The 19,226-nt window shown below is 46.1% G+C and overlaps 1 protein-coding gene across 8 annotated transcripts in view; it reads left to right on the top strand.

Moving 5' to 3' along the window:
* Positions 1 to 19,226, top strand: part of PCM1 (pericentriolar material 1) — a 1,333,387-nt gene that overhangs the window by 329,481 nt on the left and 984,680 nt on the right. For all 8 annotated transcript variants that reach the window (XM_086962572.1, XM_086962571.1, XM_086962570.1 and 5 more), the window contains exon 13: positions 14,136 to 14,383. In XM_086962572.1, the coding sequence (XP_086818698.1) occupies positions 14,136 to 14,383 (248 nt within the window). The remainder of the gene's footprint in view (positions 1 to 14,135; positions 14,384 to 19,226) is intronic.

Here is a 19,226-nt window from a genome sequence, read left to right as displayed (position 1 = left end):
CCCAGGGCATAGTGAACCCAAGGCCTACCAGGGGTTGCAGCATGTATTATGCCACCCCTGGCTGGTCATCCAAATCTGACACAACTGGCTGATCAATCAGCTGGGGCAAGGTGGTGTAATCACCCTTTGCTTTAGATATAGTATACCTATATCTAAACCTAAAATGGACACATATACTCCTATAAGTCACTCCCATGGCAGGCCTTAACAATCCTGGAGGCAGAGTGCTTGGAAGTATGTGAGATAGTGCTCTGGCATGAGCTGAACCTGTCTGCAGCTTTCGGAACCAAGTCCTTTAGCTGTTTCCATGATAACGCTATACTATATACTCTTAAATTCATTATAACCTCGCGTTATTGCTAACTTTGGCAGAGCATTATAAAAACATGTCGAGTAAGGTGTCATACGAATTGGAATACTACCCCCTCGACAGTTCTGGCGACGGGGGGTAGCATTCCACCCTTCTAGAGGGACACGACATGTATGTAACTGTGAACCCCGGTTTAAGTTAACTCGAGCCTCAGCATCACAAAATGGATGCTGCCACCACAGACACAATTCAGAAAAGGGGGTGGTGATGAACAGAGTGTCTAAATTAAGCAGACCACTCTTACCCAGTCCAAAGATCAGGGCTTGATCCATCACCGTTATTTAGCTCACTGCACCATCCCAGCACCTGGCTATATGCAAATTAGTCTGTCCCTGGCCCAGTGCATCATGGGAACAGGGCAGACCAAACTACCAAGCCAATTCTTCACCAGAAAGGAGACAAGCTTCCGGGGACCGGTTTCTGGCATTTCAGCCGTCGTCGGTTTGCTTGAATCCTGATGGTGCAGTGAGCAAGGGACTCATGCCTGAGTATACCCTGTCACACCTATAGTGGCCAAAAATGATTCAGAAAAGGGGGTGGTGATGAACAGAGTGTCTAAATTAAGCAGACCACTCTTACCTAGTCCAAAGATCAGGGCTTGATCCATTACCGTTATTTAGCTCACTGCACCATCCCAGCTCAGAACCTGGCTATATGCAAATTAGTCTGTCCCTGGCCCAGTGCATCATGGGAACAGGGCAGACCAAACTACCAAGCCACAGACACAAGTCTGACCTCCTGCTGCTGGGAGTCCTTCCAGCAAGGGAGGCTTGGACAAAGGGTTTCCTGCCTTGGGAGGTGCTAGCACCACCCCAGACAGGATTTTGTTTATTAGGTAGGACAGGCCTGAAAGGAATGAGACATGCCTGGGGCACACAAGGTGCCCTGTGCATACACCGGTTCAAACCAGTTGCTGGGGCACCCCAGCCCCAGCTCTGGCGCGAAACCAGAAAAATGATAGGGAGTGGTCCCACCCATAGGAGGGACCTAGTCATAGTACAGCCCCCTTTAGGAGAATAAAGGTAGGAGCTGGTCCCATTCCAAATTAGATTATCCTGATTTGAAACTCTACAAGAAGAAATTCTGGACTTCGATGTTCTGCTCCACAGAAGACTGAAGAAATCTCCCTTGTGGGCAAGGAGTGTTCACCCTGCATCTGCAGGTACCATCAAGCGTCCTAGCGGTTCACTTTGTCGTCTTCCCGAGTGGATTCAGACTTCAGAGCCCGATGAGATCCGGATTCCCAGACTTCTCCGACCTCTACCTACATCTGCAGCACAGCTGAGATCTGTGGGTGCGACAAGACATGTGGGACCGGCCATCTTGGAGAAACTGCACTTCGCTTCCAGCACGACTTCAGAGGTATCCTCAACGAAGTGCTTTGGGGATTGAGAAGCCCCAGCCCCGAGCAGCTCCTGCACAGAAGACCAGCCCTCCAGCATCCACGAGATCTGCGTGGGGCCCTTTTGCTTGATTGCTGCTAGACGCGTTGTCTGGTCACTTGCCGGCTGGCTAGTGGCCTCCTAGACGACGATCCTTGAAATCCACACCGCTGGTCTGGTTGCTCCAGACTGGCCCCTGCTTCCCTGCAAAGGAGAAGCACCCCGGACCCTCCTGGTCCGCACCAGACGCCTTTTCCACTCACCGCGTGGGTTGCCTTTGCCAAGGCCTGTTGACGCCGAATCCGGATCCAACACCGCCGACAGCGAGAGCCTGCGTGGGACAGCTCGTGCCTCCATCCTGATCGTCGAAGACACCACCTGGTCCACGTGGTTGCAGAGTCAAGCGCCCACTCTTCACCTGATCGCGACGACAGCATCTGGTGCCTTCCTGGTTCCACTCCAGTCACTGGCTAGTGACTGAACATTGTCCCCTCTGCTTTCAGGTCTTCATCTTCCTTGATCCACCCTTGGATCATTCCGGACATCTTCCATCTGGCCGCCTGCAGCATCTTTTCTTCCAGGCTCCATAGACTTCAACGCGGAAACTCGACACACTTTTGACACCTATGCACCCGCAGCCCGTGGGTGAGGTAACAAGAGCATTTCGGTGCTCAAGGGTAGATTGACTCCCCTAGTGTCCAGATTTCCAGTCGTTTTAGTCCTAGCTAGTCGTAACTGTCTAATACTTACCTTTTCGTAATTTGTACTGTCCATTGACGTTGTTACGCATCTCACGTGTGAGTTCACACTCTGCACACGCATTCCGTGGGCCTCCTATTACTTACCTCAGGTCAGGATAGTGTAGTCCCAGCGTTCCTACAGCCTCTGGACAGCTCCATTCCTTCTATTGATTTCCTTATACCATTTATCTAGTATGTGGTTTGTCGTGCCCCTAGGGCACCATTGTAATTTGTGCAACTTAACGTATTTTTTGTAAGAGTCTTGTCATGTGCTTAGCCCTCTGATCTCATAAAGAGTTCAGAGGTGTTTGTTAGTTAATAAATATCTTGGTTATTTTCATAACTACCTGTGTGGTGTCCTTTCATTTGGTATTCAAGGGGTTATATGTGGTAAAACAGCTGGCTTCATATGCCAAAAGAGTTTAGCCTAAGACTGCTACCATTAGGATAGCTGGTCTATAAGGTTGACTTACAACCAATTACCATAAGGGTTGTTTGGGCTGGCATCGATGGCATTTAGGCAAATGGCGGGAGCAGTGGCACTCCGAAGACCAGGTTGGCTTAAGACCACTTCTTTCAGGCAAAAATAGTAGATATGCCTTTTGACGGAGAGAATCTCTTCGGAAAGCATATAAACGATGCTCTCCAAGGAATCAAAGCTGACACGGACACAGCGTGAGGATTGGGTTCTCTAAAGTAAGGTAGATTCCAGTCCTTTCGGAGTAGAGGGGCTAGAGTCCTATACAATCAAAGGTCTTCATACCAGACCAACAGGTACCAACCTTACAGTCAACAGGGGTATCGTCAGTTTTCAAGCAACCAGCAATTTCGGTCCTCAAACACCCCATATCATCAGCAGTCCAAAGGGAAGAATACTGTGAGGGGAAAACCGCAGCAAACCAATAGGAGACAGTGACTTTATCAAAGCGCCCGCCACTTGCTCAGACCTCAACAAGGATCATTACCTTTCTCTCTTTTATCAGCAATGGCTGTCGATAACAATAGACAGATGGGTACTGGACTTAATACATCAAGGCCATACCCTGGAATTTATACAAAAGCCCCAGAATCAACCTCCTGTCCACAGGAAGCAACATCCTCTGTCAGCCCTTAAGCAGAAATATTATCTCTTCTAGTGAAAGGGGCAAAAGAGGAGGTTCTGCGTCCTCAGCGGGGAAGAGGATTTTACTCTCATTTCTTTCTGATAAAGAAAAAGCAGACGTCAAAATGGAGGCAGGTAATGGACCTGAGGGGTTTGAACAAATTCATCAAAAAGATTCCCTTTCGTATGCTATCTCCAAGAAAAACTCCTACGCAAAGGAGACTACATGGCATCCCTGGACCTCTTAGATGCCTATTTCCACATTCCAATTCACATAAAACACAGGCAGTTTCTGCATTTCATGGTGGCGGGGCGCCGCTACCAATTCAAAGTCTCACCATTTGGTCTAAAATTGGTGCCAAGGATCTTCACAAAGTGCATGGCGCCAGTGGCAGCTCACCGGCAGCTCTGGTGACTACAAGGTCACCAGATTTACCCATATCTGGACGATTGGCTCATAAAAGGTACATCATACCAGGATGCCCAGCTCTCACTGCAATGCTGCATGGATCTTTTCCATTGTCTGGGACTAAGGATCAATTTAGAAAAGTTGTCTCATCTCCGTCACAATCCCTTCAATTTCTAGGAGCCATGCTTTGCACAATGGAAGCAAAAGCTTACCCTTCAGAGGAACGTATTCAGAAAATCTTAAACCTGGCGTCACATCTGCAAACAAAAAAGTGCACTTCAGTGAGAATCTTCAAGTCCTTATTGGGGATGATGTCTTTCTGTATCCTCTTGTTTACCAATTGCAGATTGCATATGAGGCCTCTCCAAGAGCTTCTCGACAAACAATGGATAAAAATCCCAAGGGTCCTTCGAAGAGCCGATAACCATCCCTCCTCAGATCCAAGAGGCCCTGTCATGGTGGAGGATCAGAAAACATTTGACAAAAAGTCTGCTCTTCGAACCTCAAGGTCCCAGTTATGTTATGATGACAGATGCATCACTCCAAGGTTGGGGGGCACATCTCCAAGACCTCGAAATACAAGGACATTGGTCCTAACACGAAGCTCAACTTCACATCAACCTGTTGGAGCTAAAAGCAGTGTTTTTGGGTTTACACGCGTTCCTCCCCATAATCCACGATTCGATGGTACTAGTCAGGACGGACAGTACATCGATGATGTTATACCTATTAAAAAAAGGAGGTACAAAGTCAAATCTCCTGTCAAAACAAGCTCAGGAGATTTGGAGATGGCTACTGCTTCACAACATCTCACTACAAGTCCAGCACGTTCCAGGAGTGTACAACACAAGGGTAGATATCCTGAGCAGATCAGCCAGTGTTTCCCACAAGTGGGAAATAGCTCAGAGTCGACTTCTGAGAGTGTTTCGTCTGTTGGGCACCCCATCGTTGGATCTGTTCGCAAACCAACACAACTCGAAATGCAAGCACTTTGCAAGCAGGGTCCCCCAAGCGGGATCGTGGGGCAATGCACTGCAACTACTCTGGACAGGAATGGTAAGGTACGCATTTCCTCCATTCCCTCTGATATCGAGAGTTTTACGGAAGATGAGATCAGAACCATGCCACTTAATTCTCATAACCTCGGCATGGCCGAGACAAGCCTGGTACTCAGAACTTCTCCAGTTGTCGGTGGCCCCCAGAATACAATTTCCGCTATTGCCGGACCTGATCACTATGAACAACTGACAAATTCTCCATCCAAATTTGACATCGCTGAACTTGTCAGCCTGGAACCTCACGAACATGAATTCCAATCCTTAAATATTTCTCAAGAATGCCGGGATATACTCTCACAATCTCGGGCAATTTCAACAAATAAAACGTATACAGCAAAATGGAAGAGATTTTGTCAGTGGTGTGCATCTCAAGCTCTGCATCCCTTTGCTGCTTCTCCAGAGCAAATTCTCCCGTACATTTTACATTTGGCCAAAGCAGGTCTATCTCCTGCGTCTCTAAAGGTACATCTGGCAGCTATGTCCAGATTAGGAGGGTTCCTAACCATCCATCGCTTTGGTCGCAAAGAGTGATAAAAGAATTTCTTAAAGGACTGTTTCCCCCGGTTCAGAACCCGATAGTCCCTTGGCAGCTCAATACAGTTCTTACCCAGTTCATGAAACCGCCGTTTGAACCAGTGCATAAAGCGGACTTACAGTTTATTTCATGGAAGATGGTCTTGCTGTTAGACCTCATGTCAGCGAGGAGGGTCAGTGAAATTCAAACTTTCTCAATTGCAGAACCTTTTCTTCAGGTCCGACCAGATAAAGTTATCCTTAGGACAAATCCAAAATTCATTCCTAAGGTCACTTCCATTTTTCATCTCAATGAACCTGTAGTGTTACCTACATTCTTCATTGATCCTTCTTCGGCTGTGGAAAGAGCCCTACACTCTCTAGACATTAAACGATGTTTAAAATTCTACATTGACAAAACGAAGTATTTCAGGAAAAAAACCAACTATTTGTAGCCTTTTCTGGGCCTAGAAAAGGTTTAGCGCTGTACAGATCTAGTATTTCGAGATGGATAACTTCTGCCATTTCCGTATGCCATGAAAGTGCTGCAAAACCTCTGCAATCCAGAGTGCATGCGCATTCCACGAGAAAGATGGCAACTTCAGCGGCTCTGTTTGCGGAAGTGTCGCTACCAGACATCTGCAGAGTAGTGACATGGAAAAATGTGCACACCTTCACTGGACACTATTGTCTGGACACTGCATCGAAAGAGGATGCCGCAGTGGGGCAAGCAGTTCTACGCCATTTATTCCAATAAGGTATTTCTCAAACGATATATTTTTATATACTTTTATACAAGTGTGTGTGTGTGTGTGTGTGTGTGTGTGTGTGTGTATATATATATATATATATATATATATATATCACTTCCTTATGGCTCTCTCCTTCCCCAAATCGGCGCTGCAAACGTGGTCGCGTCACTCCCGCAGTTGAGCCCAACTGCTCTTTATTTGCACAATATTTCTCCCTTCGAGGGCGAAAACACGGAGTCGCTTTTAAAAAAACAATTCCAGCACTCCACTGCATTTAGAGTTTCATGGTGATTTATTAATCCATGGGGTCAAAAAAACAACAAACACCAACGCGTTTCGACAGCGTCCGCTGTCTTGCTCACGGTCAGTTTGTGTGTGTGGCTCACATTGTTTTGAAACCTTTCCAACCATTACAGGTACCGCCCACTGGGTGTGTATTTACAAGCATTGTGGGATTTGTAGTTTTTAGCATGATTGAGGCATTTCTGCAGTTGTAAAACGCAAATTATTTAAATTAACAATTACATTTCATATTGTTTGTCCATCACTTTTGGACAATATTTCTCACAATGTTTCCAAATTAATTAAAACTTCAAATTTTAAATTTTTAAATTTTAAATTTTAAAGTCCTGCCCTCCAGTGGGCATATCAATCTGCCACAATTATCAGCATTATGGGATTTGTAGTTGGAGTTGTATTCATGTATACAATGTCTCCAATGGCTAGGTACCTGCATAATATCACAATTTATACATTAGGAAAACTTTGGTGATTCATTACAATTTCATATTGAAGCAACAAAAGTACAGCCCTCCGGTGGGCTAATTTCCTGGTATGCATTAATTGAGCCCATGTGCCAAAGAGTGAGGGAAAGTGACGTGCAGGGGTAAAAATTAAAAATAATAATGTTCGTAACAATAAGGAATTTAAAATTATGGATGGGCGGGAGGAGGCAAAACATTTATAGCATAATGATTTTTATACTTTAGAGTCCGCTATAAGTGAATGTAAAGTTCTTCTGACTGGTTGAGGCCAAATGGGGTCATTGTTCTGAAAGATAAGATATGTCTGGATTCCTTGCGTCTCAGGAGCTTTTCCATGTGGCCTCCCCTGTCCGAGAGAGCCATTGTTTCCAGACCCCAGAAGCGTAATTGCTTCCAGTCCCCGTTGTGTTGTGCCTCCATGTGCTTGGCAACAGCATTGCTTCTGTCTTTGTGGATTGTTGCCCGCACATGTTCCAGAATTCTTTTCTTTAATTCGCAGATGGTGCTGCCGATATACCTTTTATTGCAGGGGCACTCAATCATATAGATAGTGTACTTGCTATTGCAGGTTATGCATTCTTGGATTTTCCAAACTTTCTTATTTGGCATTGAAAGTTCTGTAGTAGGTTTCGCAATCTCGCATACCTTGCAATTGTAGCACTTGATGAAGCCCCGCGTTTGTAGCCAGTTTGTCTTTTTCTTAGTTGTTTGGAAGTGGCTGTGGACCAACTGGTCCTGCAGATTTTTTGCCCTCCTGTATGTGATGACTGGATGGTTGCCCACTTTGTGACCAATTGTTTGGTCCAATTGAAGAATTTTCCAGTTCTTTCTCAAAATACGGTTTATTTGCTTTGCCTCCATACTGTAATCCAGTATTAGCCTGATGGGTTCTTCCTCCACGTTTGCCTGTTTTTGTTTCTTTTGTAGGCACTCCGTTCTTGTAGTTTCGTTTGCCTTTTCCCAGCATCTTTGTACAATTTTTCTATTGTATTTTCTCCTTTGGAAGCGGTTTATGCATTTGGCACTTTGGTCCTGCCATTCCGTGTTTTCACTGCAGATTCTTCTTAATCTGAGGAATTCACCGTATGGAATACTTGAGATTAGAGACTGCTGGTGGCAGCTGGTTGCTTCCAATGTGGCATTTGTTGCTGTCTGTTTGCGGTGGAGTGTGGTATGTATCCGGTTGTTATTTATGTACACCTCCGTATCCAGGAAAACAGCTCTGTTGTGATTTATGGTGTGGGTAAACTTTATGCAGGAAGTACTGTTGTTGAGGATGGTGAAATATTCCATGAATTTTTCTTCCCCTCCGTCCCATACGATGAACAGGTCGTCGATGAAACGTTTCCAAGTGATGATATGCTTGGTGTAAGTTTCATATTTGTCCTGCCAGGCTGTTTTTTCCTCCCACCACCCCATGGCAGTGCAGGCGTAATTAGGGCTGAAGGAGAAACCCATCGCGGCTCTGTTCTTTTGTCTGTACAGTTTATCCCCAAACATGAAGATATTGTTTGTTAGCACACATTTTATCATTGTTAGGAGCATTTCGTTGTGCTTCTGATAATGGATGTTCCGTTCTTTGAGAAAGTGGTCACATGCCTGTAGCCCTAAGTTGTTGTCTATATTGGTATATAGGGCAATCACATCCATAGTGATCATGATATAATGAGGTTGCCAAGTCAATTGTTCCAAAACAGTGAGAAAATCGGTTGTGTCCTGAATGTATGATCGCAGCATTTTGACATGCGGACTCAAGAAATAGTCAATAAAGTTTGACCATGGTTCCAATAAGGACCCATTGGCTGACACAATGGGTCTCCCTGGCGGTTTAGCGGCATCCTTATGTATCTTTGGCAGGAAGTACAGGGTTGATGTTTTCGGAAAATCTACTGTCAGGTATTTTCTTTCATCGGCATCGAGTAGACCCTCGTTCTCCCATTGGATTAGATTTTTGTCCAAATCCCTTTTTATTTGATCTTGCGGATTTGAGTGAAGATTTTCATAATAAGTGGAGTTGTTCAATTGTCCCATGGCTTCTTCCACATATAAGCTTTTGTTCCATAGGACTATATTTCCTCCTTTGTCCGCTGCTTTTATTTCAAAGGATTGGTCATTTTTGAGGGATGTTAGGGCTTCTCTTTCCTGTTTGGACAAATTGTCTTTTCCGAAGATTTTGGTTAATTTGTACAAGTCATGAATGACTGCTTCCTGAAAGATATCTATCTTATTGCCAGGCGCTAGCTGGGGATAAAATTTAGATTTGGGCTTTAGATTACTTATTCCAGCTCCCAGTTGGGTTATGGCATTGTCCAGACTGATTTCCTGACCCTCCTCTGCATTGAGATTTAATACTGTCACAAATGCCTCCGCTTGTTTTACTTGCAAAGTTGAGGTCGGTTTTGTTTGTGTCTTCGGTATTTTTGGTTTGTTTTTTCTTTCCTCGAAGAATTTTGCCAATTTGATTTTGCGTATGTAAAGGTACAGGTCAATCCGGGTTTGTGCCATATCCATCCGTTGAGTAGGGCAATAATTTATTCCCTTCTTAAGTAACGATATCTCTGCTGTTGTGATGGATCTTCCCGAGAGATTAACTATTTGCAGATCTTCATTTATTTCCCCTTCTTTTGCTTCATCAGTCTTGTTTCTGTGCCCAATTTTTTGATGTGTTTCCTCCTACGGCTTCTTCTTGTTGTTGGCTTGTAAATTTCGGTCTGGGTTGCCATGCTCTTCCTCTTCCTCTTGCTCTGCCACGTTGATTTCTTTGCGCCCCATGGTTGTGTTCCCACTGCCTTTGTGATAGAACCAGGCGCATGTCTCCTAAAAAAATCTTCTGTTGTGGATCAAGGTTTGAATCATCCTCACTGAGGTCCAGTGATGTCAGGGATGTCATGCTCGACGAGGAGCTTGCTGCATTCGCTTTTGGCGGTTTGAAGGGGTCGTATTTTCTTGCAGATGTGAAGATGCGCCCTTGCGCATAGTCGTTTGCATCCCTTTCGAATTTTGTTTGCTTCCTTATCCTCACCTCCTCCTCGTGTTTTCCAATTTGTTTTGATAAATCCTCCTTGAATTTAGTCATTTCCGGATTGAGTTTGAGACTGTCCAATTCCTTTTCCACTGTTCGTAACTGATCTTTTATTTTGTCCAGAGCAACATCGATGTGTTTTACAAGTATTATTATTAATCCCAGTGAGGAATTTAGAGTATGTTCACCCCATTCTTGTAATAAATCATTTGAAACATCCGTTTGGCTGGGCATGAGAAGGATGCGAAGTCCCCGAGGGACCCTCTCTACTTCCAAATATTGTTGCAACGAAATTAGTTCCCATGATTTATTTATTTCCTTCTTATTGAGTTTTTCCCAAAGTCTGAGCTTGTCTTTTGTTTCATTTTTTGTCGTTGTTTGTTCTTTGTTGCTTTCCATAGGTTTGTTTGTGTCTCTTTTTTCAAACATTGCAGCTAATCACCATGAAACTCTAAATGCAGTGGAGTGCTGGAATTGTTTTTTTTAAAAGCGACTCCGTGTTTTCGCCCTCGAAGGGAGAAATATTGTGCAAATATATATATATATATATATATATATATATATGTATATATATATATATATATATATATATATATATATTATATGTGTGTGTATATATGCGTTTTGATAGACACTCTTATTCGGATATTGTATTTGCATAAAGCATTCTTTCATTGCATATTTGTTCATAATGGATTACTTCTGAGGTTTATAATATCCTAGAGATAGGAGCAGAGCCCGGAGAGAATATGGGGTTCTATCCTAGAAACGCAATGTGGTACAAGTACTGCTCTCTATTCTGATACAAGCATGTGAATCTATGAAAGATTCAATACTGGAGAAAAAAACGGGTTACTTACCTGTACACTATGGTTCTACAATATTGATATCTATCATAGATTCACATGCGGCCCACCCGCCTCCCAGTTTCTTAGGTAGACCATTTTATATCTGGATATATCCGTGTCTCTCACTTAGGGCTGGAAATCTGAGGTATGATGTCTACGCTGGAGAGTGTGATGTCAGGGCTTGCAGCTGATTGGCTGAGTTTTGGACCACATGATGATGAGGTTTGGTTACCAAATAATGTTGTTCCCTATGGGGATTTCTATGCAGTTTTTTCTTGCACTGCTATGGTCAATTTTGTTACCGTAAGACTATCAAAATGATGGGGGAGATACAAGCATGTGAATCTATGAAAGATATCAATACTGGAGAACCATAGTGTACAGGTAAGTAACTAGTTTTTTTATTAGTACTACCATGCCTGGTACATCTAAAAAAGGGCCCTGTTGACCCTGTGGCAGTTGTAGGAGGAAGCTTCTTCATACAGATGATCCCACAGGGATTGTATCAACATAAGGGGAAAGACTATAAAATATGTTGCACCTCTTCTACTAGGACATTAAAAGATAGATTGAGAAAGCTTCTCTTTGGCTTCAAAAAGCAGTGACACTTCATTGACCTCATAGAAGGTCACATAAAAGGGAGAGGCCCAGTAAACAAGGGACTTAAGATGCTCCCAGGAAGTCCTTTAGAAAGACTCCTCACAAGTTGCAAAGGACTGTTCAAAAAAGCAGAAACCCCAAAAATTCTTCTCAGGAAATTCTGTGTTTGAACCTACAACTCCTGTTGTGAAACCTAGAGTTCACTCTTCAAAATACTCCTCAGAACCGCCAACGGCAAGGCCCAAAACTAAAGCTTCCTAAGCCTTGACGTTGACCATCTTTACAATGACAACTACATCGATGATGCCTTTCTAGATCTTCAATGGTGCCCATCCCGTCGACAAAAGGTTCGTCAAACAGTGCACAGATTACAGACAATTAGGGGCAGCCCATAGTCCACCAGAATTGCATGTAAAGTGTCTGAACAACTATGGGAATGAAGAAACATATTATCAAGGTTATTAATAATCAAGATACTCTGAAAGGCCGAGACGTTATGAACACTTGCCTTCACAAGAAGCTGTTGTGCAGGTGGCACTATCCCTGTTGCAAGGGCTACGAGGTATGCTCCACGAGTATCAAAACTTTTCCCAAAGCCAGTTACGCCACTGCAGCCAACACAGCCTAGTGTTCCCGCCATCCCTACCCCCATCACCAAGAACACTTGCACTGATCCCACTACCGGTAACCCCTAGGATGAGACCTTCACCCGGCATTGCACAGCCTTCAAGGGATGACCCTCCATCAGCAGAACGCGTACTGGCTTGGATCCAGGCTCTTGAGGATGTGGTGCAGTTGGGTCTGCGGCCCTTCGGGGTTCCCTCCTTCCGACCATGGCGCCTCTGCTTCGCTGCAAACTCCTGCAGGAGTCCCTGTGGTGTCGCGGGAGGTCACCGGGGCTAGGGTCGCACCCCGAGCCCCTCTCCGTCCTCTGGACAGGCGACCATCTTGTCCGAGACCGAGGTGACGCGGCTTAGGCGCCGGCGGCTGCTGGCCTTGGCGGCGCCACAGGGTTCGGCGAAGGGCTCCTCTCGCCCCGTTGGGGGTCGATGCTGGCGAGGGACTCCTTGTCCCTCCCTGGGTCCCTCTCGATCTCTCCGCGCAGGCGGCGCCTCGTCGACTGTTGGGTCGGTGCCTTTCTGGCGCCAATCCCTCGCCGCCCTGGTCCTCTGCGCTGTGCACCGTGTCGGAGACCGCCCCGGTGTCTCCCCCGGCGCTGCACAATGACTATGTCCTGCCTCAGATTGCGGACTCTATGGCGCTAGGCGGACGTCTGGTCTTTTGACTCTTTTTTAGACTCTTCCTCTTCTCGGAGGCTCGGCGTTTGCTGGTGTCATCCTCGCCGGAGATAGGTCACCGCGTCGAGGCTTTCTCACCGACGTCGTCTAAAGGCGGCGCCTTGCCGTCACGGGGCCGCGGTCTTCACCAGAGGAGCTGCATGTTCCTCTATCCCTCTTCCTTATTTCCGGACCTGGCCCTTCCCTCCTCCGCTTGGCTTGGGAGATGGCCTCCTTAGCTTGCAGCCATCGCCTAACGAGAAGCTGCTGTCCCCTCCGCGGGAGACCTTTGCGGTATGTTGGCCTATAGTCCTGCTAGCTCAAAGTGTACCATCCAAACTCCAAGCCTTACAGGGTAACAAATATGCAATTAATAATAGAATAAAACATATTCCCATAATTAGCAATACCAAAACAGTGGAGAGAATCAATAGTACTGCCATTGTGCTAAAACAATGAATATGTGATGGCATATATGTAGCGTAATGTAGTCTTATGTACTGTTATGCTCCCACCGAACGCTCCCTAACCTAGTTTGACCTAGAGTGGTTCATCTGCCAAGAATTTCTATTGTGTGATTTAACTCCCCATTACCTGTGGGAAAGTGTCATGAGGCTGTCAGTCTTGGCCTGGAGAAGGACATCCCTCGTGGAGAGGACGGGAATCAGCAGAGCTAGAATTTTGACATAACGTTATCTCCAAGTGTCAGCAGATTGGTACTAGAGGACGTGCATTTTTATATTTACTAAACAGTGCCCATGTTGACATGTCGAGGTCTTTCTCAGGCAGAAATTATTTATTAGCTATAAAGTGTCGTCACTTGCTGGGCAACAGTAAGCCATGTCATTTGTGCAGTGAGCTCAATACATTGTACTGAGGGTTCAAGGTGTCATTATAGTGTGCCTGCGAAGTTTAAATGTACGCAAATGCTGTTTCAGGGAATCCTATCCTGCCCTGACACGTACACAAATGTATAGTAAAAGTCACTGTTTGCTAGAAAGAAAACAACTTAAGAAATATGAGCAGAAAGATGGCATAAATTTGAGATGAGCTATATGACAGGGAGGGGGATTAAAGGCCTCTGCAACTGGACAGTATGATCTGGCTCTATAATCTGGGGGAAATGGTGGCTAAGAAATTTGGTATATTGTTAGCATTCTCCAAATTGTAATAGAATATGGGTTGATGGTAATAAATTTCCCGTTGAAAAGCTAATACATTTCTTTTCCTTATAAAAGCTTTTTTGAAAACTGGTCTAACTTCATCACTAATTGTTAATTTGCATTTTTTCTGTTTAGATTGTGTATATAACAGGGATGAAGACAAAGATGGTTATGTAGCACACGGAGGTGAAGATGATGATGATGATGATGAAGATGATGATGAAGCTAATGATCAAGCTAGTGAAGATTCTGTATCGAGTCAGAGAAGCAGCATTGTAGATAATAATGCACCTGCAGATGCAGAGTTTGAGCAGAAATTTAATCGTCTTGTAGCTGCAAAGCAGAAACTGAGACAGCTACAAGATCTTGTTGCTCTGGTGCAGGTAGGCTCTTGTTCTGAACAGCCATGAGTTTTTTTGTTCTTTGTTCAATGAATGTCATTGGCTAGTGTTGAACAATACCACTGGGATTCTGCAAGCACTACTTCCCAGTGATTGTCTCTCAAGTAGTTTGGTTTAGACTGATTGCTAACAAATCTTTCTTGCAAACATCATGAATTATTGGCCAAAACACATTCCTTTGTAAAAAAAAAACACACTGCTATATTGTAGCGACCATCAGGAAACCAATATGTTCCTCATGAGGTTGTAAGGAACGATGTGTCTTTTAGGTACGTTTTGTACAGATTTGAATTTTGTTTGCCCATTGTGGGAAGTTTTTTCATGAGTTCAATGCCAATAAAGTGTTACTTGACTCAAATTGGAACCATAACAGCCTTTTACTATGGGTGTTCTGGGCATACATTAATATAAAACCCAAACGTGATCACCAAGTATGCACCATTTGCCCTTGAGACTCAAAGTATCAAAGTTCAGCAGTCCAAGGCATACATGGGCTGGTGGTGTCCAGCCAATGCTTTAATTAAAAGGAATTGTTTTTAACTTTAAGCATAACTCCGTATCGTACGAAAGTCAGAGGGCCTCAATAAAATACAGTATTCAAGGGGGGTAACAACTGGGAGAAGGAACCAATTTGAATTTATTGCAAGATAGGACCCATTAACCCTTGGGGTAAAGTGGTGTTTAAGGTTTCCAGTCTACCCTAACAAAGCGATTGTGGTCTTGCTTAAGTGTTAATTATCACATTGTCAATGGTCCCCCAACAGTGTCTCTTCCCTGCAATATACCTTCACTTACAGATTAATTAAAAACAGGAGGGGTCAGTAGGTAATTCTCTCTTGCAGGCAACATGTCAAAAGACCTGCCAGGCTAACCTTTTGCTGGTCCCAGTGTCAGCCCTCTATAGCCAGGTGAGGTGATGGTAGTACTGCCTAGTGAAGGATTGTGCATATGGTTGCCCCTCCAGACCACAGGGACAAACCATATGTCACATTTCGTGTCATAGTTAACCCTCAGCGTACCTACAGATTAGTCATGAGGGCTGAGGCCAAGAAATCACAAATTAACTGTGAATCGCTACTTCAGGAACTCTGACTAGGATTGCACGCTCTCCTGCTCTATGAAGAGGCCCTTCTGCGTCCCAACAGCCATTAAGCTTTAAAGGGTTGTTAAAAAAACAGTTCCATTTTAGCTTTGAAATTATAGACTATTTCGTCCATGATTTAGTAGATAGTGATATCAAATGTGATCACTAAAGAGAACATTTGTGGCTATATTTTTATAAATCTTTTTGCGGGATAACTGTAGCATTACATTGCAAATAACTATAGCATTACATTACAGTTTGAGCAGATAATAGTCTATTTCACATTTCAACATATCTCACATTTTGTTAGTTGTACTCATGCAAGTTCTCGCTGTGAGAAGTTGGCCTGGTATATGATGTTCACTATTCTAGTGAACACCTTGCACCAGTGCAATCAACCCTTATGGTGATGGTTGTAAAGTCAACCTTATAGACCAGCTATCCTAGAGGTAGCGTGGACAGAACAGTCTTAGGCTAAAAAGACTCTTGAGGGCGTGTAAAGCCAGCTGCTTTACCATATGTAACCCCTTGAATACCAAATAAAAGGACACCACACAGGAAATATATAAAATATATATGTATTTATTTACTAACTCACTCCTCTGAACTCTTTAGGGAGGTCAGAGGCAAAAGCACATAACAAGTTACTCTCAGAAATACTTTAAATAGCACAATTTACAGTTAGGCCCTAGGGGCGCGTAAAATCATATACTAAGTAAGTGGTAAAAAAGAAGCACGACTTGTGAAAGGAAAAGGCCTAGGGCCTAGGGAATCGCTGGGGCTACACTATCTGACCCTTAGGGTAGGAGTAGGAGGCCCACAGGTGGCGCCTGCAGTGTCCGTACACTCACGCGAGAATCAATAGAAAATCAATGGGTACTTAAAAGGTAAGTAAGATTTAGGACACTTCCGGTCTAACTAGGAAGATACAACTAACAAAACTAGACACTAGGATAGTCAATCCCTACAGGAGCACCGAAGTACTCGCGTTACCTCAACCACAGGCTGCGGGTGCATAGGTGTCAAAGTGTGTCGGGTTTTCTCGTTGATTCCTATGGAGCCTTGGAAGAAGATGCTGCAGGCGACAGGGAGGAAGATGTCCGGGTGGATCCAAGGGTGGATCGGAGTTGAAGAAGACCTGAAAGCAGAGAGGACAGAGTCTAGGTCCCTAGCCAGTGACCGGGTGGAACCAGGAAGGAACCAGACATCGTCGAGGAGCAATCCGGTGCTGTCGTGAAGCTTGTCTTTGCAGCCACGCGGACCAGGAGGCGTAGAGGACGACCAGGTGCTGGAGAGGAGCTGTCCCACGAGGGTTCTCGCAGATGGAGGGGTCGACTTCAAGATCGGAGCCAAAAAGCCTAAGCAAAGGCAACCCACACAGTATACACAAAAGGCTTCTGGTGCAGACCAGGAGGGTCTGAGGTACTTCACCTTTTCAGGGAAGCAAGGGCCAGTCTGGAGCAACCAGACCAGCGATGGATTTTCAAAAGGATCGTCCCCAAAGTGCTACTAGCCAACGGGCCAGTAACCGGGCAACGCTTCGAGCAGAACACAAGCAGAAGGGCCCCACGCAGATCTCGTGGAGTGTGGAGGGCTGGTCTTCGGTGCAGGTGGCGCTCTGTGTCGGGGTGTCTCAGTTCCCAGTACACAGCTTCGAGGATGCCTCAGGAGCTGCGCTGTTAGCAAGTTGCAGGCTTTCCAAGATGTCCGGTCCCACTTGTCTCAATCCCTTCCATGGTGCTCAGCAGTGCTGGAGTCGTGCAGTGGGGTCAGAGAGGTCTGGAAGTCGGTGTCTCGTCAGGCTCTGTGCTCGGGTTCCGGCGGGAACAGGGACAAAGCAAGCCGTCGAGTTGCTGGATGGTGCCTGGTTGCCCAGTGTGGTCACTCCTTGGCCACAAGGGAGATTCTTCAGTCTTCAGCTCAGGTGAATTTCGGAGGGTCCAGAGTTTCGTTTCAAGTCGACTTCAGGATTAATCTAAAGTCTAAGGACACAGCTCCTACTTTTATACAACTTAAAGGGGCTGGATTAGTGACTAGGTCCCTCCTATGGGCGGGACCAGGAAGGGGGGTGGTTACACCCCCTATCCTTTGTTCAGTTTCGCGCCAGAGTTTGGGCTGGAGTGCCCCAGCAACCGGTTTGAACTGGGGTATACATGAAGCACCTAGTGTGCTCCAGGCAGTGTCTCAATCTATTCAGCCCTCTCTGTCCCAATACACATCCTCCTGTCTGGGGTGGTGCTCGCACCTCCCCAAGCAGGAAACCTATTGTCCAACCCTCTGTGACTGGAAGGACTCCCAGCAGCAGGAGGTCAGACTTGTTTCTGTGGCAGCAGCGTCCATTTTGTGACACTGGGGCTCTGGTTAACCTTAACCGGGATAGTCCGCAATAACATGTCTTCTCCCTTGTTGGACAGGCCACGTGAAGGGCTGCTCCCCCTCTGCCCGACCAGGCCCGAGCCCGGTCCCTCAAGTGTCACACACCACCACTTCACGTTTTCCGTCCCCTCCGGGACCCTTGCCTCTGAACATATCGACCTCGTGGGCCCGATCCATTCCTGGCCCGCGCGCCCAGCCCGGGCGCCATCTTGGACACTCCGCCACGAGGCCGCGTGGCCCCCGATCGACCCCAACCCTGGGCCTGGCCAGGCCTCAGACATCCCGGCACCACCATCCACCCAGGAGGTGAGCGGACTACTTGGCAGGTCAATGGGAGAAAGAGGTGTCGATGGTTCTCCCTCGCCAGGTGCCGCTCGCCACTACCTCCCCGGGCGCTGGCTCCACCCCCCTGCTGGGTGTCTGGACCCCTCCATCCCGGACCCCCCAACCTCCAAGTGCGAGGGTCCGGACATCAAAGGGCACCAGCCCTATAACTGGGGCAGCTCCAGAGCAGGAAGGCAGTTGTATCCTGGAGTCGAGAGACGCAGTGAAGAACTCATCCTTGACGGACTACTGGCGCTGCCGTAGCCCTGCCTTGCGAACCATCGTCCTGCCTGCTGGCGCTGCCGCAACCTTCGTAACTTTCATCGTCGTCGGGACCTGCTGGCGTGGCCGCGGACCGTTTGTAACCACCATCTTCATCGGGACCTGCTGGCTCCGCCGCGGACCGTCGCTTCCTTCATCCATCTCGGGACCTGCCTGGCTCCGCCGCGGCCCGATCATCTAGAACGCCGAGCTCGAGGATTGAGAGCTATTTTCATCTATTGGTAACAAGACTGTCCCGCTACCCTTTTCCCAATCCAGAGACCAGAATCGAGGGGACCCCTGAGTCCAGACCTCCTTGTATAATTTTACCGTACCTAAAGAATTGCTGATAAAGTATCGTTGAACCTGATCCTGGTGTGGTGTCCGTCTGTGGGGGGGAAGTTACTTGTCTGTACGATCGCTGGAGACGGCTCTCCCCGGAGACCTCTCCCCTTGTCCTCGGCCGACCCTCCCGGTCCGTCTAACATCCCTCTAGAAGGGTGGAATGCTACCCCCGTTCCCAGAATTGGCGAGGGGGTAGTATTCCAATTGGTATGACACCTTACTAGACATGTTTTGATAATGCTATGCCAAAGTTAGCAATAACCGTGGGGTTATAATGCACTTAAGAGTATATGGTATAGCGTTATCATGGAGACAGCTAAAGGACTTGGTTCTGAAAGCTGCAGACAGGCTCTGCTCATGCCAGAGCACTATCTCACATAATTCCAAGCACTCTGCCTCCAGGATTGTTAAGGCCTGCCATAGGAGTGACTTATA

Source organism: Lissotriton vulgaris, chromosome 3_1, assembly GCF_964263255.1.
Source record: "Lissotriton vulgaris chromosome 3_1, aLisVul1.2, whole genome shotgun sequence".
NCBI lineage: Eukaryota > Metazoa > Chordata > Amphibia > Caudata > Salamandridae > Lissotriton > Lissotriton vulgaris.
The sequence above is the reverse complement of the archived record's forward strand: the minus strand, read 5'-3'. Positions and strand labels throughout refer to the sequence as shown.